The 27232-nt window shown below is 49.0% G+C and overlaps 1 protein-coding gene across 1 annotated transcript in view; it reads right to left on the reverse strand.

Moving 5' to 3' along the window:
* Positions 1-27232, reverse strand: part of XYLT1 (xylosyltransferase 1) — a 346872-nt gene that overhangs the window by 229005 nt on the left and 90635 nt on the right. The window contains exon 2 of the mRNA XM_068968807.1: positions 16360-16398. Coding sequence (XP_068824908.1) covers positions 16360-16398 — 39 coding nt within the window. The remainder of the gene's footprint in view (positions 1-16359; positions 16399-27232) is intronic.

Below are 27232 nucleotides of genomic sequence, written 5' to 3' on the forward strand. Positions count from 1 at the left end.
TCCGGCATCCAGGAAAATGGAGCTAACAGATTCACCAACAGATACAACTTTTTAAAAATGCTCCAACCCACTCATATCTAAAATGCAAATCAAAACAGTAAGTACCGTTTTTACTCTTTGTTTTGACACAGATTATACAGATTGATAATCACCAGTGCTTTTGAGGGAAGAAACAGGAAATCACTTTGATAGGTGTTTTGAAGGAACCTCTGCATAAGACAGTTCCACTAGGCCTGCCAAAACCTAAATACCTACACACCCTTTGAACTAGCCACCCCAGATACAGGCATTCACCCTACAGATGTACACACTCAATTGTGGAGAGGTGTGTGTACAAGAACATCAGCATGAAGACAGGAAAAAGAGAGAGAAACAATCTAAAAGTCCACCATCAAGAAATCAGTTAAATAGATGATGGGATGTTTCATTCATTCAACTAATATTTACTGAACAGTTTCTACACACCAGACACCATGCTGGGTGCTGCGGATAACTGGAGAAAACAGAAAGCAGCTAAAAACAATGAAGACGAGTGATGGATGCTGTTATAAACGGACATCTAGGATATAGAGAGAAAAACAGAGTTATTATAAAATATCTTTCTTTAGATTCTGTTTCAAGGAAACAAAAATTCCTGCCTATGCAACCCCCTCACCACACCCACATTAGCATGCAAAGGAAATACCTGAAAGGAGAAATAAGAAAATAATAGCAGTTACCGCTGAAGACCAGAAAAAAGCGGGTATAAGGATTCACTTCACACTTTTTTGTATTATTTGATTGTATTTATTTATTACTGTGTGATTGTACTGCTTTATATGCGTTCAACCCACAGTAGGTCCAGTGTCCAGAATGAAACCGCTTCTCATGGCCTCCACTGGGAGCTGGGCCACACCATCACTGCACGGCTCTGGATATTCAACAGCCTCCTCCCTCGCCAGTCTCCCTGGGCCTGCTCTTGACTGACGACCACGCGTTTTCAGCAGGGCGTAACTAATACTGTTTTTAAAAGTCAGGCCATGTCACTCCTCTGCTCAAATTCCTCCTGGGGCTCCCCAGGGTGGAACATAAGCAAAGTCCTTTCTAAGTTCAACAAGATTTTAAAGACCTGGCCCCACCTCCTCCCCTCTTTCCCTTGCTCATTCTTGCTTTAGCCACGCTGGTTTCTATGGCGCAACAACAATGCCAAGCACAACCCACCTCAGGGCCTTTGCACTGGCCGCTCTCTGTTCCTCACCCACTACGCTCTTCAGGTCTCTGTTCAAACACTGCCTCATTTCCATGCTGCCCACCCCAGTTTCACCAAAGTCAAAGTCCTCAACTGATTTGGCCTGGCCCGTCCCTCCTCTACCCAAGTGTCCTCCTTAGCAACTGTAACCATCTGACGTAACATCAAAACATACACCATCCACCTAGAATGAGAGCATGTGAGAGCACAGACTTCTGTCTTGTTCACTGTTGTCTCTCCAGCCCCTAAAGCAGTGTCTGGCACAAAGCAGGCACTTAATAAATATTCTATGAATGAACTAACTGATAATATAATACAAAAGGAGAATATAATACATTATTGATCATGTGTACGTGTGTACCAAGTCCCTTCAGTCATACCTGACTCCTTGCGACCCTATGGACTGTAACCCACCAGGCTCCTCTGTCCATGGGATTCTCCAGGCAAGAATACTGGAGTGGGTTGCCATGCGCTCCTCTAGGGATCTTCCCAACCAAGGGACTGAACCCACATCTCATGTCTCCTGCATCGGTAGGTGGGTTCTTTACCACTAGCACCACCTGGGAAGTCCATTATTGAGCATAGCAACAGTTAAAAAAAACAGAACCAGAAAAAGATCTCAAGTCCCAAAAGGAAAATTTAAAAATAAATAAATGAATAAAGATTAAAAGCAAACACATTTCTAGCCACAGAGAACAGGGTGGAGAAACGCTCAAGGACAAACTGACACGTAAACAAGTAACTTCTGGCATGGCACACAGTGGTCTGGTTGTTCTAAATCGATGCTCCGCACATAGGACCCTTTCACAGAGTCCAGGGTGTAAAGACCTGCTTGTATGAATGCAGTACAGTGAGAGCCTAGTAACCAGGGAGTAAAACCAACCAGTTTGAACACGTTACAGAGTCAGTCCCAAAGCCACAGACTATTTCCGGGTGTCAGGCAAGCCCACACCCTCCTGCGAGAACCAAACCACAGCAAATCTGCCAACCCTGACGCCTGCAGGTTTCAGGAGCCCCGCCTGGAACTCAGCCCTCACCTCACCAGGCACTCGGTCTAAAAACGACTAGACTGGGGTTCAGAGATGGGGTTAGGGTCTCCAGACCCCAGGAGTGCACTAGGGCCCTTTAACCTTTTGCTGGAACATTTGTATTTTCCTTTGTATCTCATCTCACCAGCCCCGAAAGGCTGGGCATGTGCTGATTTGTATAAACTCTACCCTCTCGCTCCACCCCCATAAAGTCACTTTAGAGCGAAGACTTAAAATCCAGTGACATTTATACGGGGGTGTCCAACCCCGTGGACTTCACCTAACCCTTCCCAGCACTGTTTTATGACATAGTCACTGCGAAAACCATACTCAGGCCAGTGGTTCTCAGCTGGGGTCAACTTGGCCCCTAGGGGACATTTGGCCGTGTCTGGAGATATTGTGGGTTGCAGCAACGGAGGAGGGGGTGCCACTGGCACCTAGTGGGTAGGTCCCAGCTCTGCTGCCCAGGACAGTGCCCACGTGCCCACGATGAAGAGCCATCCAGTCCAAAAGGCCAGGAGTGCCTCAGCTGAGCAAGCTTGGTGTATGAGCAGGGGGAACAGTGAGGCAGCCCTGGGGAAGGGGGACCCTTAAGTGATGGGCAGGTCAGAGGCAAAAGAGTTGATCAGACTCGGCCCATCCTCAGCCTGGGGGTTACTGAGATGGTCGACAGCCGGCTGGCTAAGGAAGCTGTGGGGCTCTTGACCAGGGGCAGCTCCACTGCCCGGGCTAGGGGACCTCTCACCTCACCTCACCTCACGTCAAGAAGATGCTCTTTCATTAGAAGAACTGTGCCTGCCTGTGTTGTTCAGTGGACTGCTCGGAGTCCAGGCAGACCCGGGCTTTTCTTACACGGTGACAACACAGCCTGCCCCTGCCCTGTGCGCAGGCAAACGTCCCAGGCCATTCATAGGACACAAGTACCTGGCTCAGCGATCAGAAACATCCCAGTATTTTAACGAATGCTATTCCCCTCTCTACAAAGAGGAAACCAGCCATCCAAATAAAGAAGGAAGAAAAAAAATCCAGGCAAGGACAGAGCGCCAGTGTCCTCATCCTGGCCAGGGCACAGGCTGGGGAGACAAAGTAAGGAGGCCGAAGAGTCTTACTCTGGGCGCCTGCTCCTTACACAGGAGAGAAAGCGGGGTGGGGTCAGTGTTTATAAGTGATAACGGGGCACACTCACCCCACCCTCTAAAGAGCCCAAAGAGGTAGGTGTCATGGCTGCTTTATCCAGTAGGGAAACTGAGACTCAGGAAGTTGAAAACCTTCTCGAAGGTGATGCATTCAGTAAGGGAAGAGGCCAGGATTTGAAGCCAGGACTGTAAGAGGGATCCTAAATGTGTACTCCCTGCCAGGCATGGTTCTCATTGTAGCTGATTAGTTGCTAAGTCATGTCCGACTCTTCGAGACCCCATGAACTTCAGCACACCAGGCTTCCCTGTCCTTCACTCTCTCCTCGAGCTTGCTCAAACTCATGTCCATTGAGTTAGTGATGCCATTCAGCCATCTCACCCTCTGTCAACCCCTTCTCCTCTTGCCTTCAATCCTTCCCAGAATCGTGGTTTCCTTTCCAGTCAATCAGCTCTTTGCATCAGGTGGTCAAAGTATTGGAGCTTCAGCTTCAACATCATTCCTTCCAATGAATATTCAGGGTGGATTTCCTTTAGGATTGACTGGGTTGATTTCCTTGCTGCTGTTCAAAGGACTCTTAAGAGTCTTCTTCATCACCACAGTTTGAAAGCATCAATTCTTTGGTACTCAGCTTTCTGTATGGTCCAACTCTCACATCCACACATGACTACTGGAAAAACCATAGCTTTGATTATATGGACTTGTTGGCAAAGTGATGTCTCTGCTTTTTAATACACTGTCTAGGTTTGTCATAGCTTTTCTTCCAAGGCGCAAGCATCTTTTAATTTTGTGGCTGCAGTCACTGTCTGGATTTGAAGCCCGAGAAAATGAAATCTGACACTGGTTCCACTTTTTCCCCCTCTATTTGCCATGAACTGATGGGACCGGATACCATGATCTTCATTTTTTTGAACGTTGAATTTCAAGCCAGCGTTTTCATTCTCCTCTTTCACCTTCTGCTTCATACATATTAGCCCATTTGACCATCCCAACTGCCCAGGATGCAGCTACTGCTGGTACCTTCATATTTTCTAAAGAAACTGAGGTACAACATCAGCTGGTATATGGAACGTCTCACGGCAGGTCAGCAGTGAGCCAGGCAGTCTGCTGCAAAGTCTACAAGGCCCTTTCCTGCCCCACCAAGGGGCTGTGTGGCGTGGCCGGGCTGCCCTGAACTACTCTGCACCTGAACCCCAGTGGGATGCAGAATCCTGTCTGCACAGAGGACCACACACACAGTGCTCCAGGAGCCTGCCAGCGAGGAGAATGAGTGGAACAGATCACGAGGGTGACCCTGGGCCCCATCCAAAGGGGGCAGCTGGTCCTTGCCACTAGCTGATGTCTCAAGGCTCAATGTGGTTTTACCTTCCAATTTACCACAAACCCTCCAAACCCCCGCTCCACACCAAACAAATTAGAAACCCTGTGTGTCAGTTGGAGATGCCACCAGAAAGCCTGTGTATGACTCTGGGTCTAGGATGTCCTGAGAAAGTTAGCTCCTGCCCCCCTACAACTGTACCAGCTATAATTGGGGCAGGCGAGCCACTGGCAAAGAAGTCGCTTAAGCCTCTTGTGTAGCTGGAGTTCCTTTCTTCTAAGCATTGAGCTGGCTGGGCTTTTCCTTCTCAGGACAATAAAGCTGCCCCACAGTCCTCAGCCCCACCCATCTGGCGGCTGCACCACAGTTAACTTGAGTTTTTCCATTCAGTCCCTTTCCTTTCTGTGGAAAAATAAGAGCTGCAGTTCCCAGAAGAAAATTAGAAGGGGTTATTAACAAGACGTTCCTTTTCAGAAAGGCACTGGAACCCAGCAGGGAGGTAGCACTGAGGTTGGACCCGGGGCCCCACCTCTCTGTCCTGCTGGGAGATGACCTCCCCGCCCCCCAGCCAGGACCACTGGGGCTGGAGTACCGGCCACGTGCTAGACCTCCCAGGGGTGCTCACAGGCAGAGGAGACGGGGTGGCACTTCTGAGAAATCAGATTCAAACGCTAAGACGGTTATATTTCCTGGAGGAGTGACAGAATGAGAAAAGGAGAGTATGCCAAGGCCTTGCTTGCTGGTAGAAATACCCTGACGTCTCTCTGTGTCTGTCTGTCTGCTCTGGGCTAACAGGGGAGGAGTCGAAGCCCTGCCTTCCCCACCTCGCCAGCCTAGATCTTGGTCCCTTCCAGGTGAAGGCTCCCTTCCAGGTGAAGGCGCCCTTCACTGCCTTGGAGCCAAGACGGGCACAAGGGTGTGAGTGACAAGACTCAGAGCAGCCTGGTCCCTGCCTGGGGCATCCTTCCCACACACGTGGGTTCCTCTCATGCTTTATTTAGCACAGCAATGCTGAGACTGTTTGCTCCTCAGTTTGGTTGGGGGGGTGGGGAGGGGGTGGAGACTGTCGCAAATAGAATTAACAGCTCTGATCTTCCGCCCTGAAAAATGCTCAGACACCCACAAGAGAGTCACTGTTCCCTCCCACCCATCCTGGGGCCTTCCTCTGGTTTGAGGACCCCCTACTCTACCACACAGCAGGGCCGAAAAGGACAGTGATTCACCATGGGAAGCCCCGCTGGGAGTGCTATGTTTGGAAGGGGCGAGAGGCCAGCTCAATGTCCAGGCCCCGAGGAAACAGATGCCACTCTCCTGGGGGACAGCTGAGGACACTTTACAAAGGGCCATTTTCTATAAGGGAAATTGACAGAGCGGTGCTGGCCACAGCGGGCAGCTGTCACTTCCGGGAGTCCATGCGATCAGGTTCTAGGGTGAGTCGCTGTAGCTATGGGACAGGTCAGCCCTACGGGAGCTGAGCCCCGCTCAGGCGACTCAGCCAACCCATAGCAAATGACCCCATCCATGGCCCCCTTCTCCTCATGTCTCCTGCCAGCGCCTCCCCTTGGCCAGAGCAGGGAGAAGCCCACACTGATGAAACCCATCAAGGTCAACCTCTGGGACCCAGAGAAGCATGGATGGATGGGGAATGGACATGATGGGGCTGGGGATGGGAGACGCCCAGCACATTTCAGGGTGTTGAGACCTAGTGCCCGTGGTGGGGTCAGCAAGAGGGTGCGTGAGGGAGGCGTGGGGCTGTTGACTGTCCAGGGTGAGTGTGAACGTCCCGTAGCCAGGAGCCATGTGTGGCTTACCTGCCTGGCAACAGCAAAGTATCACCTGAATGCAAGTTTAAAACTAACATGCTGGGTGACCACAAAAGCTGAGGCCACTCCAGGTTTTCCCAGATTTAATGCACAAAGATGGACCCTGGTGAGCCCCGAGGGGCAGGGGGCACAGCCACTGCTGCAGGAAATGGAGGCCTGGCCCTGGTCCTTCCTCTGCCACTTAGGAGGCTGTGGTCTTGGACCAAGGACTTAACCTGTCAGTGTCTCAGTGTCTTCACTTGCAAGGGAGGGGAACATGGCCCTTCCCCAGGTCACGATTACATAAGGTGACACATAAAGAGCACTTAGCGAAATCCTAGCGTGGAGAAAACATGAGAGCGATGTTGCAGAAACAGCATTCGGATGCTCTGTGTTCCTAAATCCTCCAAGTCTGGGCCCTGGGAATTGAATGTCCGTCCTCCACCAGGACCCACGTCATGCTGCTGTTTTATGCGAAAGCAATTTTCTTGGCCAAATTACCTCGATAACTAGAATCTTCAAACCCAGCCTGAACATTCTAGCCCTGGAACCTTCTCTTTTTCAAGCTCCCGGGATCACATCGCCTTACCCAAAGACCCCATGGAGAAGACAGACTAAGCCTCAAAACTCGTGGTATAGGCTTCCCAGGTGACGCTGGTGGTAAAAAAAAAAAAAACCTGCCTGCCAGTGCAGGAGCCACAGGAGACATGGGTTTGATCCTTGGGTCTGGAAGATCCCCTGGAGGAGGGCATGGCAACCCACTCCAGTATTCTGGCCTGGAGAATCCCATGGACAGAGGAGCCTGGAGGGCTCCAGTCCATGGGGTCGTAAAGGGTCAGACACGACTGAAGTGACTGAGCGCGCACACGTGTGCTCTGTGTGCCAAACAGCAGCAGCCCCTCCTCATCGAACCTCCAGCGTGTAATTCAGTGCAAATCTGGCAGTGCTCCTTGCTGCTCAGCTGGGGGCACTGTGGGCTTCCCTTCTGAGCTGGAAGTTGGGGGCTCCTTGAGATGATGTATCTGCTGGATGGGAAATGCGTTTCCTCCTCACGGCGTGACCACTCTGCTCGCTCTCTGCAAGGGGACCTCCCACTGCACGGAGCCTCAGCTGTGCACATGGAATTCACTCTGTACAGCCAGGTATTTCCAAACCTGACTGCTGGGGACTGCCAAGGGAGAGATCACTACGTCTTTCTCCATCTCTACTTAAACTGTAGCTATACCTATCCATATAACCCAGGTCTCCTGCATTGCAGAGAGGTCCGTTACCACCTGGGCCGCCAGGGAAGCCCCTCCGATAACTCCATCTGTCGTTACAGCTGTATCTCCTCTAGGTCTATGCTACATTTATGGCTATTCCACGCTGTGCTGCGCTTAGTCGCTCAGTCATGTCTTCTACTTTTCACTTAGTGTCAACCTTACCCTATACTGTCCATGAAGTTGAGCTATTAACGAGGCCTGTTTACTTTTAGAATGTGCTGTGTACTTAGTCGCTCAGTCATGTCCGACTCTTTGCTACCCCATGGACTATAGCCCGCCAGGCTCCTCTGTCCATGGGGATTCTCGAGGCAAGAATAGTGGAGTAGGTTACCATGCCCTCCTCCAGGGGATCTTCCCAACCCAGGGACTGAACTCAGAGCTCCCACACTGCAGGTGCGTTCTTTACCATCTGAGCCACAAATAAGTCCAAGAATGCTGCAGTGGCTAGCCTATCCATTCTCCAGGGGATTTTCCTGACCCAGGAATGGAACTGGGGTCTTCTGCATTGCAGGCAGATTCTTTACCAGCTGAGCTACCAAGGGAAGCCCACAGCTATACCATATTTGTTAATACATGTATTCCATATCTAATCTGTATCTCCCTGCCTGATTTCTATAGCTATCTAATCTATATGGAACATATGTATGTTATATTGTACACATTACACACGTGCATTATAATGTATGCAATATAATGCTCATATACATTAGATATAGATACACATGAGATAATGATTCGATAGATATAAATTAGATATAGAAACAGAATTATATTTTTTAATATATAACATATGACATCTAATGTGTAACATATTATTACTATAATGTAACCCATGGACAGAGGAGCCTGATGGGCTATGGTCGCAAAGAGTCAGACATGACTGAACTGACTTAACATGCACACACACACCTATATGTATTCTGTGTATACAATCTTCCCTCAGTATCTCTGGGGGAACTGGTCCCAGGCCTCCCCACAGAGACCAAAATCCATAGTGTCTCAAGTCCCTTATATAAAATGGCACAGTGTTTGCATATAACTTACACACATCCTCCCTCTCTATACCTTAAATCACCTTTAGATTCCTTATAATGCCTAATACAATGTAAATGCTATACAAACAGCTGTCAGCATGTGGCAAATTCAAGTTTTGCTTTTTAGAACGTTCTGGGATTTTTTTTCAGATAGTTTTGATCCACGGTTGGCTGAATCTGAAGACGGAGAATTCAGACAGTGCTGACTGTATGCACTGATGTACGTACATCACGTATGCGTGTTATGCGCTGAGTCGCTTCAGCCATGCCCCTTCATGCCATGGGATTCTCCAGGCAAAAATTACTGGAGAAGGTTGCCATGCCCTCCTCCAGGGGATCTTCCCAATCCAGGGATTGAACTCTCATCTCTTATGTCTCCTGCACGGGTAGGTGGGTTCTTTACCACAAGCGCCACCTATTTCCTGATAAATGAAAGTCAGACTGCCAGGTCCAAATCCCAGCTGCTCCATGAGCTAGCTATTGGACAAGCAGCCTAACTGGTTATGCCTCAGTTTTTCGTCTGTAAAATGGGGATGACAGTAGTATCTCCCACAGGAGACAGCTGTGACATCTGAGTGAATCCATGCAAAGAGCTTACTTAGAAAACTGCCCAGCCCATGTTCACAGTGCTTAGAGAACGCTGGCTAAAAGTACTAAATGTACAATTATATGGGTCGTTCTCAGCTCAGAGTGAACATAGAGTTGCTGTGTCAATACACTGGACATTATTGACAAAAGCTACAGTTTGAAGTGTTCTCAGTCAAGGGCTAAAATTCAAACTTTCAACGTCTTGGAAGAAGTCATCTCCCACCAAGAACAGAGCAATAATGACCTCAACACAATCTATTTTTCAAAATCGTGCACGTGGCTACCCTTTGGGGAACTTGCTGGCTATTTGTGGAATGTTGCATCAATGCATGGGCCCTGAGTCATGCAGACTAGGGCAGCACCATGGCTGTGGGACCGCAAACCCTCTCTGAGAACGTTTCTCCCGCCCAGTCCAGCCTCCCTGCCTGGCGAGCCAAGTCCCAGCCTGGGCAGGGGCCCAACTAGTCACCTCCCTGTCCCACCCCTCCCACCAAGGCTAATTAAAGACCCAGCAAATCAGAACCAGAGGCAAAGACCGTGGTGGAGGGATTTGGCTGGTCCCAAAACCAGCCCTGTCTGCTCCAGAGAGGTCCTGCTCCCCCAAGGAGGCTGGCAGGAGGAAAGCAGATGGGCTGCGAAGCAATTTGCTCTCACTGTCTTCTCAACAGATGCCGGGCACCATAAGAATTAATGGGCTGGAGATTCAGGTAAGAGCCATTCAGAGGCTCCTGATTACTCCCCAAGCTGCTCTCCATGGAGGGAAAGGTTAATCGAAGCCCAGAGCTGGAAGCCAGGCGAGGAGACAGCAATTGCTTTAATCCTCGGAGTCAGGGAACAGCTTCGGGAGAAAGAAGTTTGCACAGAGGAGGCCTTGGTCTGCCTCTGAAAGAGGAACTGGGCCTTAAAGCTGAGTTTTTTACAAGTCTTGCTCCATTGGTCCAAAAGCCTTGGCCCAGCCCTCTCCAAATCCAGCCAAATAGCTAGGCATTTTAACTCAAAAAAAAAAAAAAAAAAAAAATGCTGTGTATATTCTGCACTGCTGGGCCCTCGGATCTCTCAGGAAACCATCTCTGAGAGGTGTTTTCCCTTTTCCACTCATGGTGCACGCGCTCATAAGCACCGTGAGTCATTCCCGTGCATGCAATCACTCTCTGGCAACTCAGACCTAGAGGCTTTGCGGCGTGGATGTGTCACGGCCAAGAGCCTGGAGGCGGAGGTCTGATATTAACCAGAGAGGGTGATGTTTGAACACAAACAAAGAGAACACCAAGGAAGGAATGAATTATGCCCTCTACACGGTCACAATTATGTGGCCGGGGCTGTCGTTGTAAACTAAGCTGTCCACATAGCAACTGAGGTTACACCAGCCCTTCTCATGCTTGGGACTACTGACACTGGTGACTGCATGCTTGGTGGGGTGTTTACCACCATCCCTGGCCTCTACCCACAAGATGCCAGCAGCTCTCCCCAGCCCCCAAGTTATAACAACCAAACATGTCTCCAGACATCAACAAATGTCCCCAGGCGTAAAGGTAGTGAAACTGCCCCCAAGTTGTGAACCACTAGTTTAGACTCAGACTTCAATTCAGCTAAACTCAAGCCAGCTAATTAGCGGATGATGACGATTAGCTGATTTTTCATGGAAGTCCCATGATCAGCACTGCTCGGATCAGGAGTTCCCCGTCAAAATGCTCGCTCCAGACATTAGTCTGACCTGACAGCCCTCATTTAAGCCCCTCTCCCTGGGTCCCACCTCAGCTCCTGCCCATCACCCTTGCCTGAGAAAGGTAATTCCTCATTCATCCTGACGTCCTAATGCCACAAAGGCATCGAAAGAGCTCCAAGGAGCTAACACTTGATTCTAAGGAAAACTGGCACCATTTCTACAGGAACCCAGATGTAATGGGAAAGAATCCGCCTGCAATGTGGGAGACCTGGGTTCGATCCCTGGGTTGGGAAGATCCCCTGGAGAAGGGAAAGGCTATATCTCCAGTATTCCGGCCTGGAGAACTGCATGGACTATATAGGCCATGGGGGCCACAAAGAGTTGAATATGACTGAGCAACTTTCACTTCACTTCAGATGTAATATAAAAACTCTCCAAACAGGATTAGGGCCACCTTTTTGCCTGGTTAACTCTAACCACTGTAAGCTCTCAGCTCAAACGTCACCTCCTGAGCTTGAAACTCACCTCTAGAAAGTGACCTCCCTGCGCACCCTCCCCCTTGCGGTGTCCGGTCACTCCCGCTTACAGACACACTGGTGGTGTTTTTGTTTACTCAATACTCCTCGAAAGTATGGGCGTACTTACTTGTTCCTAAATTCACTGACCCCCCCAGGCAGAATGGGGGCTCCACGGGCAAGGCTCCTTTTGTCCTGTTCACTGCTGTATCTTTAGCATCAAGGCCGGGCCTCCTCTTGGACCCCGAACTTCTTGCTGGGTAACCACCTGGATAAATGGATGAACTTCTCCTGGACTGATATCCTTCCACCCACTGCTCGTTTTCTTCGGAAGCTTTGTTCACATCCTCAGTGACCCCAGCACTATCTTTAAATAATGTGAATGCAACTCCCGGCCCTTGTACCTTCTGTTGGCTGACCAAAGAAATTCAAGGACCGGGTAGATTGTTGAAGGCTGAGCAGTCAGGAGCTTTCCTCCTGATGCCCTTGATCTTCAGACCCGGAGAGGAATCTCAGAGTAAAGGAAGGTTTGCTCCCCTCCAAGCAAGGTTTGCTCTCCGTCCTCTCACAGAGACGCAGACTGATGTATCTTCACTCTACTGAAGAGTTCCTTTATTATCGCTCCCAGGGGATCTCAGTGTTGGAGCCGAGGCCATGAACTAATTGACAGTGATGATGCTGGGCAGGGCGGGTGATAGGATGGGAAGCAGAGATGCTAAAATTAAATGGCGAGAGACCTTGCCAACAGGAGTGGGCTCAGAAATGATGAACTATCTTGGGGACCAATGAGAAAGACAGAATCAAACAATAAGCATTCATTTCCTACTCCAGGGGATCTTCCCAACCCAGGGATCGAACCCATGTCTCCTGCATTAGCAGGCAGATTCTTTACCACTGCGCCACCTGGGAAAAGTTAATAAGCATTCAAATTCACCAAAACACTATTGCTGCACAGGAAGATGTTTCATTTTTGTTGTTTTTAAAATAAATTTTCTGTTGGGTCCATTGCTTAAACCCTTTGACTCACAAGCCTAGTGGCAACCTGTCAAAGAATTAGGCATCACAGAAAGCATTATCTCTATTTATTTATACAACTACCCACCTACCATCTATCTGTCATTCCTCTACCTACTTACCTAAGTACCTCTGCAGAAAATTGTACAAAGCACTATCTATCTATACTGACCTTGGGGCGCATACATCAAGCTCATCCCTCCAGCTTTTCTGAGCATTAGCAAGTCTTTCTACTGGTTCAGTTCAGTTCAATCGCTCAGTCGTGCCCAACTCTTTGCGACCCCATGGACTGCAGCACACCAGGATTCCCTGTCCATCACCAACTCCCAGAGCTTGCTCAAACTCATGTCCATTGAGTCAGTGATGGCATCCAACGACGCCAAAGTAATTTTTTTTTATTTTTTGTGGAAAAGTTGGAGAGAGGTTGAGAAAGTAAGATTCCGATGTCATATGGCCCCAAGTCTGACACTCACCAATGCTAGGTCCTGTGTGTCTTTGGGCAAGTTACTTAACCTCTCTGACCCTTAGGGTCCTCATCTGGAAGTTGGATATCATGAAAAGACCCATGGAATAATGGCATTTGAGGATTCAGTGGGGAAAATCAGTTCTTGGCAAATGGTAAAGGTCACTAAGAGCGGGGATCACACCAGCGCTGCTAACCAAATTCATACTCCTTTCAGACATTCTTTTTGTATCTCTAGATCACTTGGTTCCCGGGTAACCACCATCTGGAGACCAGAAATGCATTCACAACCGCAAGTCAGGGAGTCCTCTGTACCCCCAGGGACAGCCTGCTGAGAGAAAACTGACCCAAGGGATTATTCGACTTCCTCATTCATTAATCTGGCTGTTAAGCAGAGAAAGTCCTGCTGATGCCAACAGATGCGAAGTTTGGCTGTGCTGACTGCAGAGAGAAGAGGCCTCGGCAGCCGATCAAAGCATCTCCCCCAACTGGGTACAGCTGCCTGGGAACACTGGGTGCAGGCCGAGGCAGTGAGTACCAGGGAGACAGAGGATGCGTGGAGGGACGGGCCCCCAGCTAGCCCAACATCCCGATGCAGGCTGAGCCCCGGGCAAGCTATGCTGCTGTGGCCTGATGTACGGACAGAGCTCACAATGAAATCTCGAAATCAGGCACACCTGTGGCACCTGTGTTCCAGAACGGAGCAGGTGATGCCTTTCTTGGGAGCAAAGGGGACTGGGGCGGGGAGAGGTGGGAGCGGGCAGAGGGCGTTGACCCAGGGCTCAGAAGATATCCTCCACTCACCTCTGCCTGGCTGGCTCCTCCATACTCAGCCACATATGCCATCTTTCTCAGGCCATATGGGCGATATTTGGGGCACCACGTTCGGCCAGAAAACCTCTCCTCTGCCCCTCTCGTCTGCCCTGCCTGCAGGCAGCTGAAGAAGATCCCCTCGTGAGTCCCACGATGCACTGAGGCCCAGCACAGAGTCAAAGCTGGCCACGGGCTTGGGCCAACAGTTACAAAGAACACATCTGCACTTTGGTTGGGTTCCAACATCTCTTTAACATCAGCAATCAGAACTCAGGGAAAGACAACAGTATCCTATGGCTCCCCAAAGACCGAGCGCCAGATGAGACTGATGCACTGTTGTCTGGAGACAAACTGAGTCATTTCCCCAGCAGCATGGCACCAGTGCAGAAAGCCAGCCATGTGCCACAGCTGGCTCACCTGGCAAACCAGGGCTCAGGTATCTGGGGCCCATGGACGTAATTGTGGGAGAGGTCACTGTGTAGGTGGGGGAACTGTCACGCACAACGTACTAGCCAGAGCCAGGGCACGCAGACTGTTCTTGCCCATGAAGGTTTTGCAGAACTGGTGGGGCAATTTCCATAGTAAAAGATGCAGCTGGGGCAAGAACAGAACCATCCAGAACCATCTAGAACCACTAGGCTACTGTATCCCAGATTGGCTTCCAGAATTCTGGGTGCAGACTATGTGCCCAGGGATTTTCTGAGTCATAAATTTTCTCTCTGGGGAAAGACTGATAGGGAAGGGCCAGCATCTCATAATCCATGGGGTAGACCGGGGAGAGACACATTTCCCAAAGTGCAATGCACATAAATCTGAGAGGATGCTGTGATGAGTTTAAAGGGCACCCAAAGGAGCTTTTTAATTCTATTAATTCAATATTAAAAGTTCTGCAAAAAAAATAAAAAAACATAACTGGCTCATCAAACTTGTAATTTCACCAATATTATTCCCTGAGATAGCATTTCTCAACCTCGGCCCTACCGACATTTCAGGCAAGATAATTTTTCCTGTGGGGCTGTCTAGTGCCTTGTAGGATATTTAACAGCCTCTCTGGTCGCTCCTGCCTGGAAAATCCCATGGACGGAGGAGCCTGGAAGGCTGCAGTCCATAGGGTCGCTGAGGGTCGGACACGACTGAGCAACTTCACTTTCACTTTTCACTTTCATGCATTGGAGAAGGAAATGGCAACCCACTCCAATGTTCTTGCCTGGAGAATCTCAGGGACAGGGGAGCCTAGTGGGCTGCCGTCTATGGGGTCATACAGGGTCAGACACAACTGAAGCGACTTAGCAGCAGCAGCAGTTGGTCACTACCCACTAGATGCCAGTAGTGAGCCCCCTCCAAGGTGAGATAACCAAATATGTCTTCAGACATTGTCAAACATCCTCTGAAGGTCAAAGACGCTCCTGATTGGGAATCATCAGTTTAGGGTAAGTCTACTTCCGAAAGTAAAACAAGTTAATGTCAGGGAAAATGTATTGTAGGTGACTTAGGATAAACAAAATATACAATTCACATATGGCAAATGTGGCTGAGGTGACAGCCACATCACCCCCTGGCTGGCAGGAGTCTGGGAAAAAGCAGATGAGAGGACGGCCAAACAGGAGCTAAAACTGGGTGTTTATCCCCTTAAAATCCCACCACTGCTCCTTCATGCTGGCTCTGTTTTCTGGCTATCCCTGAAGTTGACTGGCTTCCCTGGCAGCTCAGATGGTGAAGAATCTGCCTTCAATGAGGGAGACCCGGCTTTGATCCCTGGGTTGGGAAGATCCTCTGCAGAAAGGAATGGTAACCCACTCCAGTATTCTTGCCTGGAGAATTCCATGGACAGAGGAGCCTGGTGGGCTACAGTCCATGGGGTTGGAAAGAGTCGGACATGACCGAGCAACTAATATTTCTGAAGCCAAATAAGTAAATGGAGGTGGGGAGAGGACAAAAGAACCCAAAGGAACCCTGAGAATCCACTTTCCTCACAACTTCTGGCCTTCCATGAAGGAAGGAGGAGTAGGGTGGGCGTGCCTCTCACTCCCCTGGGGAAGACAGGGCAGAGATGCTCGTGATGAGGGTAAAGACTGGGAGGCAGGTGGTCCCTGGAGCTGCAGGAGTCCCTGAAGAGCCTTGAGAAGTTCAGCTACGTGCATTCGCTTGTCACACTCTGTTAGCTGTGGGGTGCTGGCTGGGATGCACCCTGTCTTCTCTCTTTGGTATCTGACCAGCCCACAGAGCTAAGGAAATGATCAACCCGAAGATACACCTCCTTAGATTCACAGACTTAGAAAACAAACTTGTGGTTGCCAGGTCTGATTCTTCCCATGGAGCTTTCAGACTCTGGGTTCACACACAACGTCTGAATAGGGCAGCGAGACAGCCGTTAGGTGTCTGTCCCGTTTTTCTGAGTCCTGGAGCCAAGAGGATGTTGATAAACGCTCCCTGGAGAAGTGGCTCCAGAGCATCAGGACAGAGAAGGTGACAGAGACCGTGGGGAGGTACTCACCTGGGTCTCCAGGGTGATCACTGGGCTTGGCTGTGGGTCCTGTGGGGAAAAAGGAGAAAATCCCTGTGAGTGGTGGGGAAATGTAGCCTACTACGCCGGCACCACTTTAAAACGAGGCTGTACCTCTGCGGTGCTCAAGCAACCGCAGGGGAAGCGTGGCCCCATTCGGTCACCCCCATTCCGTGCGACATTCTCCACCTCCTCCCACACCCACGTGAGGAAGGAGGATAAAACCTTTCACTAGGAGGTTGCAGGGACACCCGCAGGAGATCACGCAAGAAGATCAAGTGCAAGCGTAAGGAGGGAACAAACAAAGCCCCCTTGCAGAGCTTCTCAAAGAGTGTTCAAAGCATCGACGGAAGGAGAAGATGGGTCCGCATGAGGATTAGAAATGAACCTGAAAGAATATAAAGTCCCGATGAGGGGCAAGGCCACCACTTTGTGTCTGATCTGGGAACGAATGAGGGAAGGAATGAGACAGAGGGACAAGAACGAGCTTAATTCCCGGGCTGTGTGGCACATTCCAATGGGCTGGGGAAGATTCCTTTCAGGAGAGAGAAGGCCAGAGAAAGTCCCATTCATTCACTTGTGACAAAAGCCAATTGACTGGAAATGCTCGGTGGTAAATTCTCTCGGGTCATTAAACGTGAACTCCGGGGATGGGGGCAGGGTGGGTACAGAGGAGGAAGGGAGGCCTGGAGAGGAGGTAACAGTTTTCAGCAAGTGGATTCCAAAGAAAACAGGAAGCTCAGCACATAAAAGCTATTTTTGTCTGGACTATGTTGGCCCTGCACTTAATCATCTTGGATTCATGATTCTGGGAAAGTAACCTCAAGCTGCCTCTGACTGAAAATGGGCACGATTTTAGAGCCCCGAAGGGCAAACTCAATTGGAATCTTTGCTTTATCTAAGCAGATTTTCCAACACAGGCTTCCAGAAAGCATGCAAATTCGCCCCAGCCCCCTGGCCTCTGCTGTGAACAAGAAGGAAATGTAGAAATCATGCCTTATTCGTCTTTCTGTGATGGGCTTATTTTACTTAGCACAACGTCCTCGAGGTTCACCCGTGTTGTTCCAAATGGCAGGATTTCCTTCTTATTTGAAGGCTGAATGATATCCCACTGTGTATATATATGGGGCTTCCCAGGTGACTCAGTGGTAAAGAATCTGCCTGCCATTGCAGGAGCCACAAGAGACTTAGGTTTGATGCATCCCTGGGTCGGAAGATCCCCTGGAGGGGGAGATGGCAACCCATTCCAGTATTCTTGCCTGGAAAATCCCACAGGCAGAGGAGCCTGGCAGGCCACAGTCCATGGGGACACGACTGAGTGAGTGAGCACGCAGGCAGTGCATATATATATACACCATATTTTCTTTATTCACCAGTCAGTGGACATACTGGTTGTTTCCATGTTTTGGCTATTAAGAATTTGGCTTCCAGGATCATGGGGGTACAGACCTCATAATTCCACTTTTATGAGGCAACTAAAATGAACTCTCAGAGAAGCATAGAAGGGTGGTTGGCAGGGGCTGGAAGGAGCGGGAAAGTGGGGAGATGCTATGTATCTGGTATGAAGTTTCAGTCCCACTAGCCAAATACGCTCCACAGACCTGCTGTATGACACGGAGCCTAGAGTTAGCCACATGGCACTGTACACTGAAAATTTCAGTCAGAGGACAGACCTCATGTTAAGTGTTCTTTCCATAATTTAAAAAAAAGTGTGGAGAGGCTGGAACATCTAAACCCTGCACCATCCTAAGTAACTGTCACCCACGTTCTTGATCACTGCTCCTCCATGGCATCTTGATAATGATGCCTGGTTCTGATGAGCATCAGACACCTGACCCCAGGAACGCTTTGCTTTCTGGTCTGTTCTGACCTTGTTTCCTTCAAGACAAGGGACTCTTCTCTCCCAATTCCAGTTCTAATTCCCAGCGTCTCTTCAATGGTGCAGCTCAGAGGTTGATGCCAAGAGGACATTTCACCCTCATTTTCACACTCCACCCTGGCCCTGAACATTCCTCATCCCCAAGAAGATACTGAGGGGCGTTTTTCCCCCTCTCCCCACACTGCAGCTTTGGCCCACAAAGAAACTTGGAAAAAGACTTCCCTGATGGTCCAGCAGTTAAGAATCCACCTTGCAACGCAGGGGGATGAGGGTTCGATCCCTGCTGGGGGAACCAAGATCAACACTAGAGAGTCCATGTGCTAAAGAGCCTGCATGATGCAAGGAAGATCCCACGTGCCCCAACTAAGACCCAACACAGCCACACAAATAAATATTAAAACAACCACAACCTTGAAGAAGTCTTGTAAGAAATACTGCAGCCCTCTGTCTTCAAACCCTTACCAGCTCCTTCTCAAGGGGAGAGAGGTAGCCACTACAACAGGGGAGAACCTTCCCTGAACCACTCTTTATTCAAGTGAGGCTCATTATTGTAGCATCCTTCATGGAGCCCCCCAGCCAGCTCCGGTATCACTTGTCTGCCGAGAGAGTGAACCTTGTGCTCCCAGGCTCCCAGGGTCAGGCCAAATACACCGCACAGGGCCCATTCTAGTCCAGGAGGCAAGGCCATGGTCCTGGTCCATGTTAGGCAGCATGGGTCAGATCCACGCTGTTTAGTGAGAGACAGCACGCAAGTCTGTGCTTCAGTCTCTGTGTGTCTGTCTGTCCCTCTCTTTATTCTGATCCCAGCATCCAGATTTTGACTGGAAAATAAGAAGCTGCTTCTCAGACATTAGCTTCATTTTTTAAGGCCAGGTCCTTGCAAAGCATTGGATGGGGTGTTGAGTGCATGCCCAGATTAATTAAGCTGTACTTCACAGCGCATTTGGCTGTTGTTTGGGGCTTACGCTTCACTGCTCAGAATCCCACGGGGGAGGCGGGGGAGAGGGGAGAATGCCATCCTGAACCCCATGAACAACTTCACTGGAAAAGACCTTCCCAGGAAGCCACAGGAAACCTCTGACATCCGTGGTGACAAAACCCAGAGCCTGATCTGTGGGTACAATGCTGCACCAACTATCTGGTGTTCCATGATCAGAGATCCTCTGGGTGCAGGGTCAGAGGATTAATATTCATTGAAAAGCTTCTAGAAAAACAAAAGCAAAAATCTACCTATTTAGCATGTTAATTACTTAGCCAAGAAGACAGACAAAGTAACTCACAAACGGCCATGTCATTAACACTTAAGATTCACTGGCCAACAAATTCATGCTCCCCTTCCTCTGTGCACATTTGAGATATAAGACTCTCCCTGCTGCTGCGGCTGCTAAGTCGCTTCAGTCGTGTCTGACTCTGTGCAACCCCATAGACTCTCCCTACAGAGGCTCAGACCAGAGGATTCAAGGTATGACGGTATCTCTGTGAGGTCTCACTTTCAGTAACATCCTCCTTAATTGGAAAGGCTAACGAAGTGGAACCGGGTCAATGATGCTGTCTGCCTAATCCATCGCGTCTGTCTAAACTGGGACTCTTTGGTTTACAGTAGAGTAAATTCCTGTCTGTCAGAGGAAAGGCTCTTGGAGACCAACGGGGAATTCGCAACGTGCTCGGATGCTACAGTGGAGAGCTTTTAGAATCTTAATGTGGGGACCGAGAACCAGGGAACCACCTAAAGCAAGGAAAGCCCTTTCATATCATCTACTGCAATGACTAAAGTGGGGAAGCCAAGTGGGGAACTGGGTAGACAGCAATAGTGGCCCTCATTTTCACCACTCCCTCAATCCACATCCTCTGGTCACATGATCGTGCATTTCTTTGCAGAGCAAGCTTCCTCCTCCCTGAACTCGGGCTTGCCCATTAGCAGTTAAGACATCATAGAAGCTTGAAATGTGTGTGCATGATTGAGCATGACCTCTTGTGCTTTTGCTGGTCAGTGCAGGAGAATACACCCCAGGTAGCCTGCTGGTCCAAGGGAGATGAGAGGCACTCGGGGCAGACCCGATCCAATCTGCAGCTTGAAGCTAAGTCCAACCTCGATTAGCCAACCCCGAGCCAACCTTCACTCACAGACAGAATATGTGCCTGTTGTCTCAAGCCATTGAGCTTCAGGTTGACTTGTTACACAGTGCGTTGTGGTGAATATACTCTCCAAGGTAGACCTTGATAGAACTAAAATGTATTGTATAAACAGTCCAGCCTTGGAAATGAAAAGATACATATTCTCCCTAAGTCTGCAAATACATCCCAGGAACCTGCAATAACTACAGCTAATAGCTATCACTTACTGAGACCCTACTATGTACCAGGCTCCATTCGAGATGTTCCTTACACCACGCAAAGAAACACTCACCATCAGTATCTGGTACTACCTCTGAGTCAGCCTTCAGCCCTCTTCACTAAATATACCAGTTCTGAATTTGTTTTGGTGCCATTACAACATATTGAGGCTTCCTTGGTGGCTCAGATGGTAAAGAATCCACTTGCAATGCAGGAGACCCAGGTTGGATCCCTGGGTCAGGAAGATCCCCTGGAGAAGGGGGTGGCTACCCACTCCAGTATTCTTACCTGGAGAATTACATGGACAGAGGAGCCTGGCGGGCTACACACTCCAAGGGGTCACAAAGAGTCAGACACGACTAAACAACCAACACTTTCAGCTGCACAGCAACATTAAAGGGGATCATCACTCAGAACCTCCTTGCTCTGAGATAAAGACATTTCTCATTCCTTTGGTTTATTCTAAACTTTATTCCATGGGGATATTATTTGACCAAGATTCAGAATAGTCATGAATACTAGTAGTAACTTACTAAGCTACTTGTTAAGTAATGGCTAATAATTTGTTAACTTCATACCATGTTTCAGGCAGTGGCTTAACCTCTATACACACATCATTCCATTTATCCTTGTAACAACTTTCTGGTAGGCACTACTATTATTCCCTCTATAGAGATGGGGAAACTGATGACCACAGAGATTGAATAACTTGTCCAAGTTTACACAGATGTTGTTGAAGCCTGGATTCAATCCCAACACCCTGTATTCAAGAAACCTGTGCTATTTTAGAGTAGCTCTATCAGACAATACAGTCCTACCTTAGACAAAGTAATCCTGCAACCTAGATAATGTTTATCAAAAGGAAGAATACAGGAAGTAAAAGGTTAAATACCACCTTAACTACTGGCATCCTTTTAGAGCATCTGTATTTTTAAAAAAAGGTAGTGGACACGGTTGATAGAAATTAGCACACATGTCAAGACTAAAAACAAAATGCAGTCACTGTGCCACAGCATGAACCACGCAGAGTTAGCCAAACTCGTTCACACATGTTTACTATGCTCCAACTCAGCAGCCAACACTCTGCCTGGCGGGCACCATGAGGGAGAGAGAACTGAGTTTAAAGGCACTCTGTGAGCCCTTCTATCCCAAAGCTAACTGTTTAAATGAGGTGGGAGCCTGATTACAGGTCCTGGAGAAATTGAAACTTGTTTGCACCTCAAGAGTCTTGCTTGTAAGACCAGGGAAACCAGGCTCAGATACTTCTGAGCCCATCAGGGCCACGGGCCTAATTTTAACAAGCAATTAAGCTTTCATAAAGAATGCAGAGAGAAGAGGAGGAATTTGTTCATTTTCATTCCAGGCATGCATCAAACGTTTCTGGCGTTCCTGGTCATGCTGAGCCCTGGGTAAGCCTCAGTGGTTGGAAGGGGCATTTCTCCTCATATCTATGTCTTATATGATATGAGATATCATAAGATAGTGCTTGTTCTTAGGCATTAAGCAAAGACTTTGGGATATAGGTGACAAACCTGTGACTCAGGCTTCCTGAGTCAGTGCCCCCCCGAGGCCCATCAAGTCAGCAGATAGACAATGGGTTCCTAGTAAGACTCAGCACAGACACACCCAGGACAACGCTGCAGAAGGCTGGATGGCACTCTCTCAGGGAGTCCTCTGATTCGCCGTAGAAGGGAGCTTCCACCATCCAGAGACTGGATCTAAACTCATCACTGTTCAACACCAGTTTCCATCACCTTGGAAAATGCAAGGAGCTCTTCATGGGATCAAAAACTCAGCACCGCTGCCTGCTGGAGAAATGTACTCCCTGGCGAGAGCACCCAGTGGAAGCTGAGCGTGGATGCCAGGCCAGAGGCCTAACTGGATGTGGTCACTTGTACTGCAGGCTGGGCACAGGGTAAAGAAGGATCATTTGTGGGAAAAAAAAAAAATACAGGTTTGGGGTTAGCCCTGGGTTCAGATCATGCGCAAGCCCAGTTCTAGTCTTGCTCATGCTGCTGTAACAAAGTACCACAGGCTGAGTGGCTTACACAAGAGAAACTTATTTTCTCACAAGTCTGGGAGCTAGAAGTCCAAGGTCAAGGTACCAGCAGGGTTCTTTCCTTCGGAGGCCTCTCTGCTTACCTTGCAGATGGCTGCCTTCTCACTGTGTTCTCGCATCGTCTTTTTACTCCATACAGGAGCCTCTGGGTGTCTCTGTGTGCCCAAAGTTCCTCTTCTCATAAAGATACCAATCAGACTGGACTGTTGTTTTTGTTTAAGTCACTCAGTCACGTCCAGCTCTTTCTGTGACCCCACGAACTGTAGCCCACCAGGCTCCTGTGTCCATGAGATTTTCCAGGCAAGAATATTGGAGTGGCTTGCCATCTCCTTCTCCAGGGGATCTTCCTGGCCCAGGGATCGAACACACATCTCCGGCATTGGCAGGCAGATTCCCTACCCCTGAGCCATCTGGGAAACCCTCAGACTGGATTAGAAATCCCTTCTAAGAGCCACATTTTAACTGAATCACTTCTTTAAAGGCTTTGCTCCCAAGAACTGGGGTTGGCGAGTCAGCACACAACAACCACTTGGACTAGTGACCTCAGCCAAACCTCATAGCACCTGTGAGCTTTACTTTCTCATTTACATGATATTAACAGGAGGGTCTATATTCTCCTACAGAGCTACTCCAAGACAGTAAAGCATAGACGGTATGGCCTGGCAAACTCGGTAAGTGAAAACGGGCACTGATAACAATCACACCAGCTTAACAGGTGTGGACCTGGACCGTCTCCCACCAACTCTGATGCACAGTCACCTCCTGTCTTGAAAACGGGATAGCACTGATCAGAGGCTGTTGTGAACATTAACTAAAACCAGATATTTTAAATGTTTGGTCTCTGGCTAGAAACTCAAAGATCATCGTCTCTGTTTTCCTCTTCCAGGCTTACGAAGGCAAAGACATAACCCTCCACACCCTACCCTACTCGATCATAATTCTTCTGGACTGAGAATTATTGTACATAACTGTAGGCATGCGTGCTTAGTCGCTCAGTCTTATCTGAATCTTGGACCCCATGCCAGGCTCCTGTGTCCCTGGGGTTTTTCAGGCAAGAATATTGAAGTGGGTTGCCATTTCTTCCTCCAGAGGATCTTCCCAATCCAGGGATCGAACCCACGTCTCCTGTATCTCTTGCCTTGCAGGCGGATTCTTTCCCACTGAGCCATCGGAGAAGCGTATTGTACCTAAGTGGACAGCAGTGAGACGGGTCAAGTTACCTACTTCATTTTGAAAGCTGACTTGTGTCAAGCACGTGAACTCCTTGTAACCCTGCCAAGGGAAGTCTCAAACTGACCATTTTACAGATCCAAGAACTGATGCTCCTGCAGGACAATTTGCTCGAGAACATAGATTTGATAAGAGATGGCGCCAGGTCTGGTGCTCAGGTTGACACTGCCAGAAACTGGTCCTTAAACCAATATCCTGGTGTTTCCAACAGTGTGAACTTACTGAATCAGGCTCTCTGGGCAAGGATCCAAAGAATCTGCATTTTTATTAGACATTCTTGGGCAAGTTAGGCAGACTGAAGCCTGAGAACCCTTGTATTATATTCCAAATAGTACAAGACTAAAGGCATCCGAGGTGAGAAGGACACACCCTGTGAAAAACCAAAAATCTCACTTAGGACTCCAACCTCTGACACCAGCTAGCCACCAAGTGTCTGACGCACGCTTGGGACTCTGGTGCTCAGGCTTTGTGCCTCCAAGAAATTTCATGATGGGTGTGTCCCGGCCTCTCCTGGATACTCTAAGAGAATAGCACAGACTGAGTGGGTCATAAACAGCAGAAATTTATTTCTCACAGTTCTGGAGTCTATGAGCCCAAGGTCAAGGTGCTGGCAGACTCGGTGTCTGGCGAGAGCATCCTGATTCACAGACAGCTGTCTTTTTGCTGTGACTGCACATGGCAGAAGATTCAAGGGAGTTTTTCAGGGTCTCTTTTATAAGGGCACTAATCTTATTCATGGGGGCTCCTCCCTCATGACCTAATCACCTCCCAAAGGTCCCAACTCCTAACGCCATCCCGCAGGGTGTTAGAATTTCAACATATGAATTTTTAGAGGGACACGCATATTCCATCTGGGCTTCCCTGGTGGCTCAGTGGTAAAGAATCTGCCTGCAGTGCAGGAGACTTGGGTTCAATCCCCAGGTTGGGAAGATCCCCTGGAGGAGGGCATGGCAACCCACTCCAGTATTCTTGCCTAGAGAATTCCATGCACAGAAGAGCCTGGCAGGCAACAGTCCATGGGGTCATAAAGAGTCAGACATGACTTAGTGACTAAAACCACCACCATACATTCAGTCTTCAGCAAGGTGTAGGGTGGTTTCTGCCCCTTCTTTTCTCCCCATGTAAATGGTGAAGGTATCCCTCTTGCCCCAGAAACCCGGTCAACACTCCCCTCCCTTCAGCATTCCCCCCAGGGGCATGTTACCCCTTCTCAATTCTTTCTCAAGGTCTGGTCACAGCCATCAGGGTGCTCACACAATGGCGCTTTCCGTGGGATTCCACGGCGTGCTTATCTTACACGGCAGGGGCTCCAGAGATGAAGGCGGGACACGTGCCGGCCAGGCGGCCCCGGGCAACGAGGGAGGCACACCAAGGACACAGAACACCCTTGTTCTCTGAGAAAGGCTGCCCTTGGAACATGAGCACAAGCTGGCACCACACAGACTCACCTTGTTGGAAAATGCGAAGTCACCTTCAAAGAGGACTCAGGGGAGAAAGCAGAAACCCTGTGGAGAGGGCAAGGGGCCTCTCCCTGCTTCAGAGAGATGGCGACAGATGTGACTGGGCCCTGAAAACGGGGTGGAATTCCCTTGCTCTGTCTGTCTCTTTTTGAAAGTTCTAAAAGTTCAGAGACCTTTCAGATCTTCTGCATTCCCTCCACATATTTAAGTCCAGACCTCAGAAGGGAGCAACAGAACCTCAAACAACTGCAAAAGGAAGCTCGAAGCTCTTGGATCAGTAGTTGACCATCCCCAGCCTGGAAAGAGAGGAGGAACCACAGATGCATGGAAGCTCAGCACTGGCTCTGGTGTTTCTCAGTTCCGTGTGTGTATCTTTGAGCGCAAACAGTCACTAAAAATCTAAACCGTCATACAGAACACTTTGTGCTGTGTGGGCCTCCAGAGGTTTTGTAATCCTTTACACAGTGCACAGAACTACAATTCTCAGAACTACGTTTTGAATACACCTGCCTGAGGCCCTGGATGCACATTTCTGCCAGAAAGTACAGCTTCCAGCTGTGTGGCTGCTGCCTGGTTACTTACTGCTCATAACTGTCACCTCCCTCTTATTCATGCAGTGATCCTGGGTCACGTGGCTGATCAATACTGATGATAATCAGAAAATTAGCCAACACTGGGCTCACAGTGAAGCAAGACATTATAATAAGTGGGCTGTAAGAACAGCTCAGATTATTCATAGGTATTATTAATATTAACAGCTCCATTTTACAGGATGGTATAACCGAGGCTCAAAGGCATTCATTACTAAATCGCAGAGACAAGGTTTAGATCAGGACAGCCCAACTCCTGAGGGCTTCCCTGGTGAGTCAGATGTAAAGAATCTGCCTGCAATGCAGGAGACCCAGGTTCAATCCCTGGGTCGGGAAGATCCCTTGGAGGAGGGCAAGGCAACCACTCCAGTATTCTTGCAGGAAGAACTACATGGACAGAGGAGCCCAGAAGCTACAGGCCATGGCATCACAAAGAGTCAAACACAACTGAGTGACTAACACACACACACACACACACACACACACACACACACAGCCCAAGCCCTGAAGCTGTACTTTTGACCACTAGACTATGCTGTTTCCCAGGGTTACGACCACACTGTAAATCAGAATCCCTTAAGCACGGTTCATGGGTCTGGGAGTTGTTGGCACTAGGAAGCCTTATGGAGCAGGGAACTGGATCACACGGTATTAGGAAATACCAGATCGTCCCATTCGGTTGCTATGGATCTTTGGCTAATTACTTAACATAATAATATTAATAACAACAGCAAGAGTAATAATAATAACTATCTCAGTGGTTACTGTAAAGACTGACAGAGATGGAGTATCAGAACCTGGCTCAGTCCTGGTGGCGAGTAGGCAAGCCACAAATATTAGTTCTTCTTGGAGGACAATTACTGTCACTTTATAGAATGTGTTTTTCATGGCTAGAAGGCATTTCAGACCAGAAACAAGACATGCCTGCTGCATGCCAAGAGAAAACTGAGCAACGCAACCTCCACCCGACACAGCCAGACAAGATGCGCTGGTAGACCGTCCGGGCTCACAGTCCTTCTGAAGCTGGCTCCTGGACTCTGCTGGGACACAAGTCTTCCTAAGCTCAGAATACAAGCCGCATCTCCAGCCCAGCCCAATAATTAGCTTTTCCCAGGCACAGGCCAGGCGACACCTACCAATTTGACACCCATCTGCTGTGGTCACCAAGATGGCAGGTGGCCCAAGTGGAAACAGTGCTGCCAAGTTGTCCCGGAGACACTGTCCAGAGACACACACAGTGCTCTGTTTCACTGCTTCTGGGACTGCGAGGTACGTTTTCTGTTCCACAAGGATCTAGTTTAAAGATTTGAGC

Source organism: Capricornis sumatraensis, chromosome 3 (assembly GCF_032405125.1).
Source record: "Capricornis sumatraensis isolate serow.1 chromosome 3, serow.2, whole genome shotgun sequence".
In the NCBI taxonomy this organism is placed as follows: Eukaryota; Metazoa; Chordata; class Mammalia; order Artiodactyla; family Bovidae; genus Capricornis; species Capricornis sumatraensis.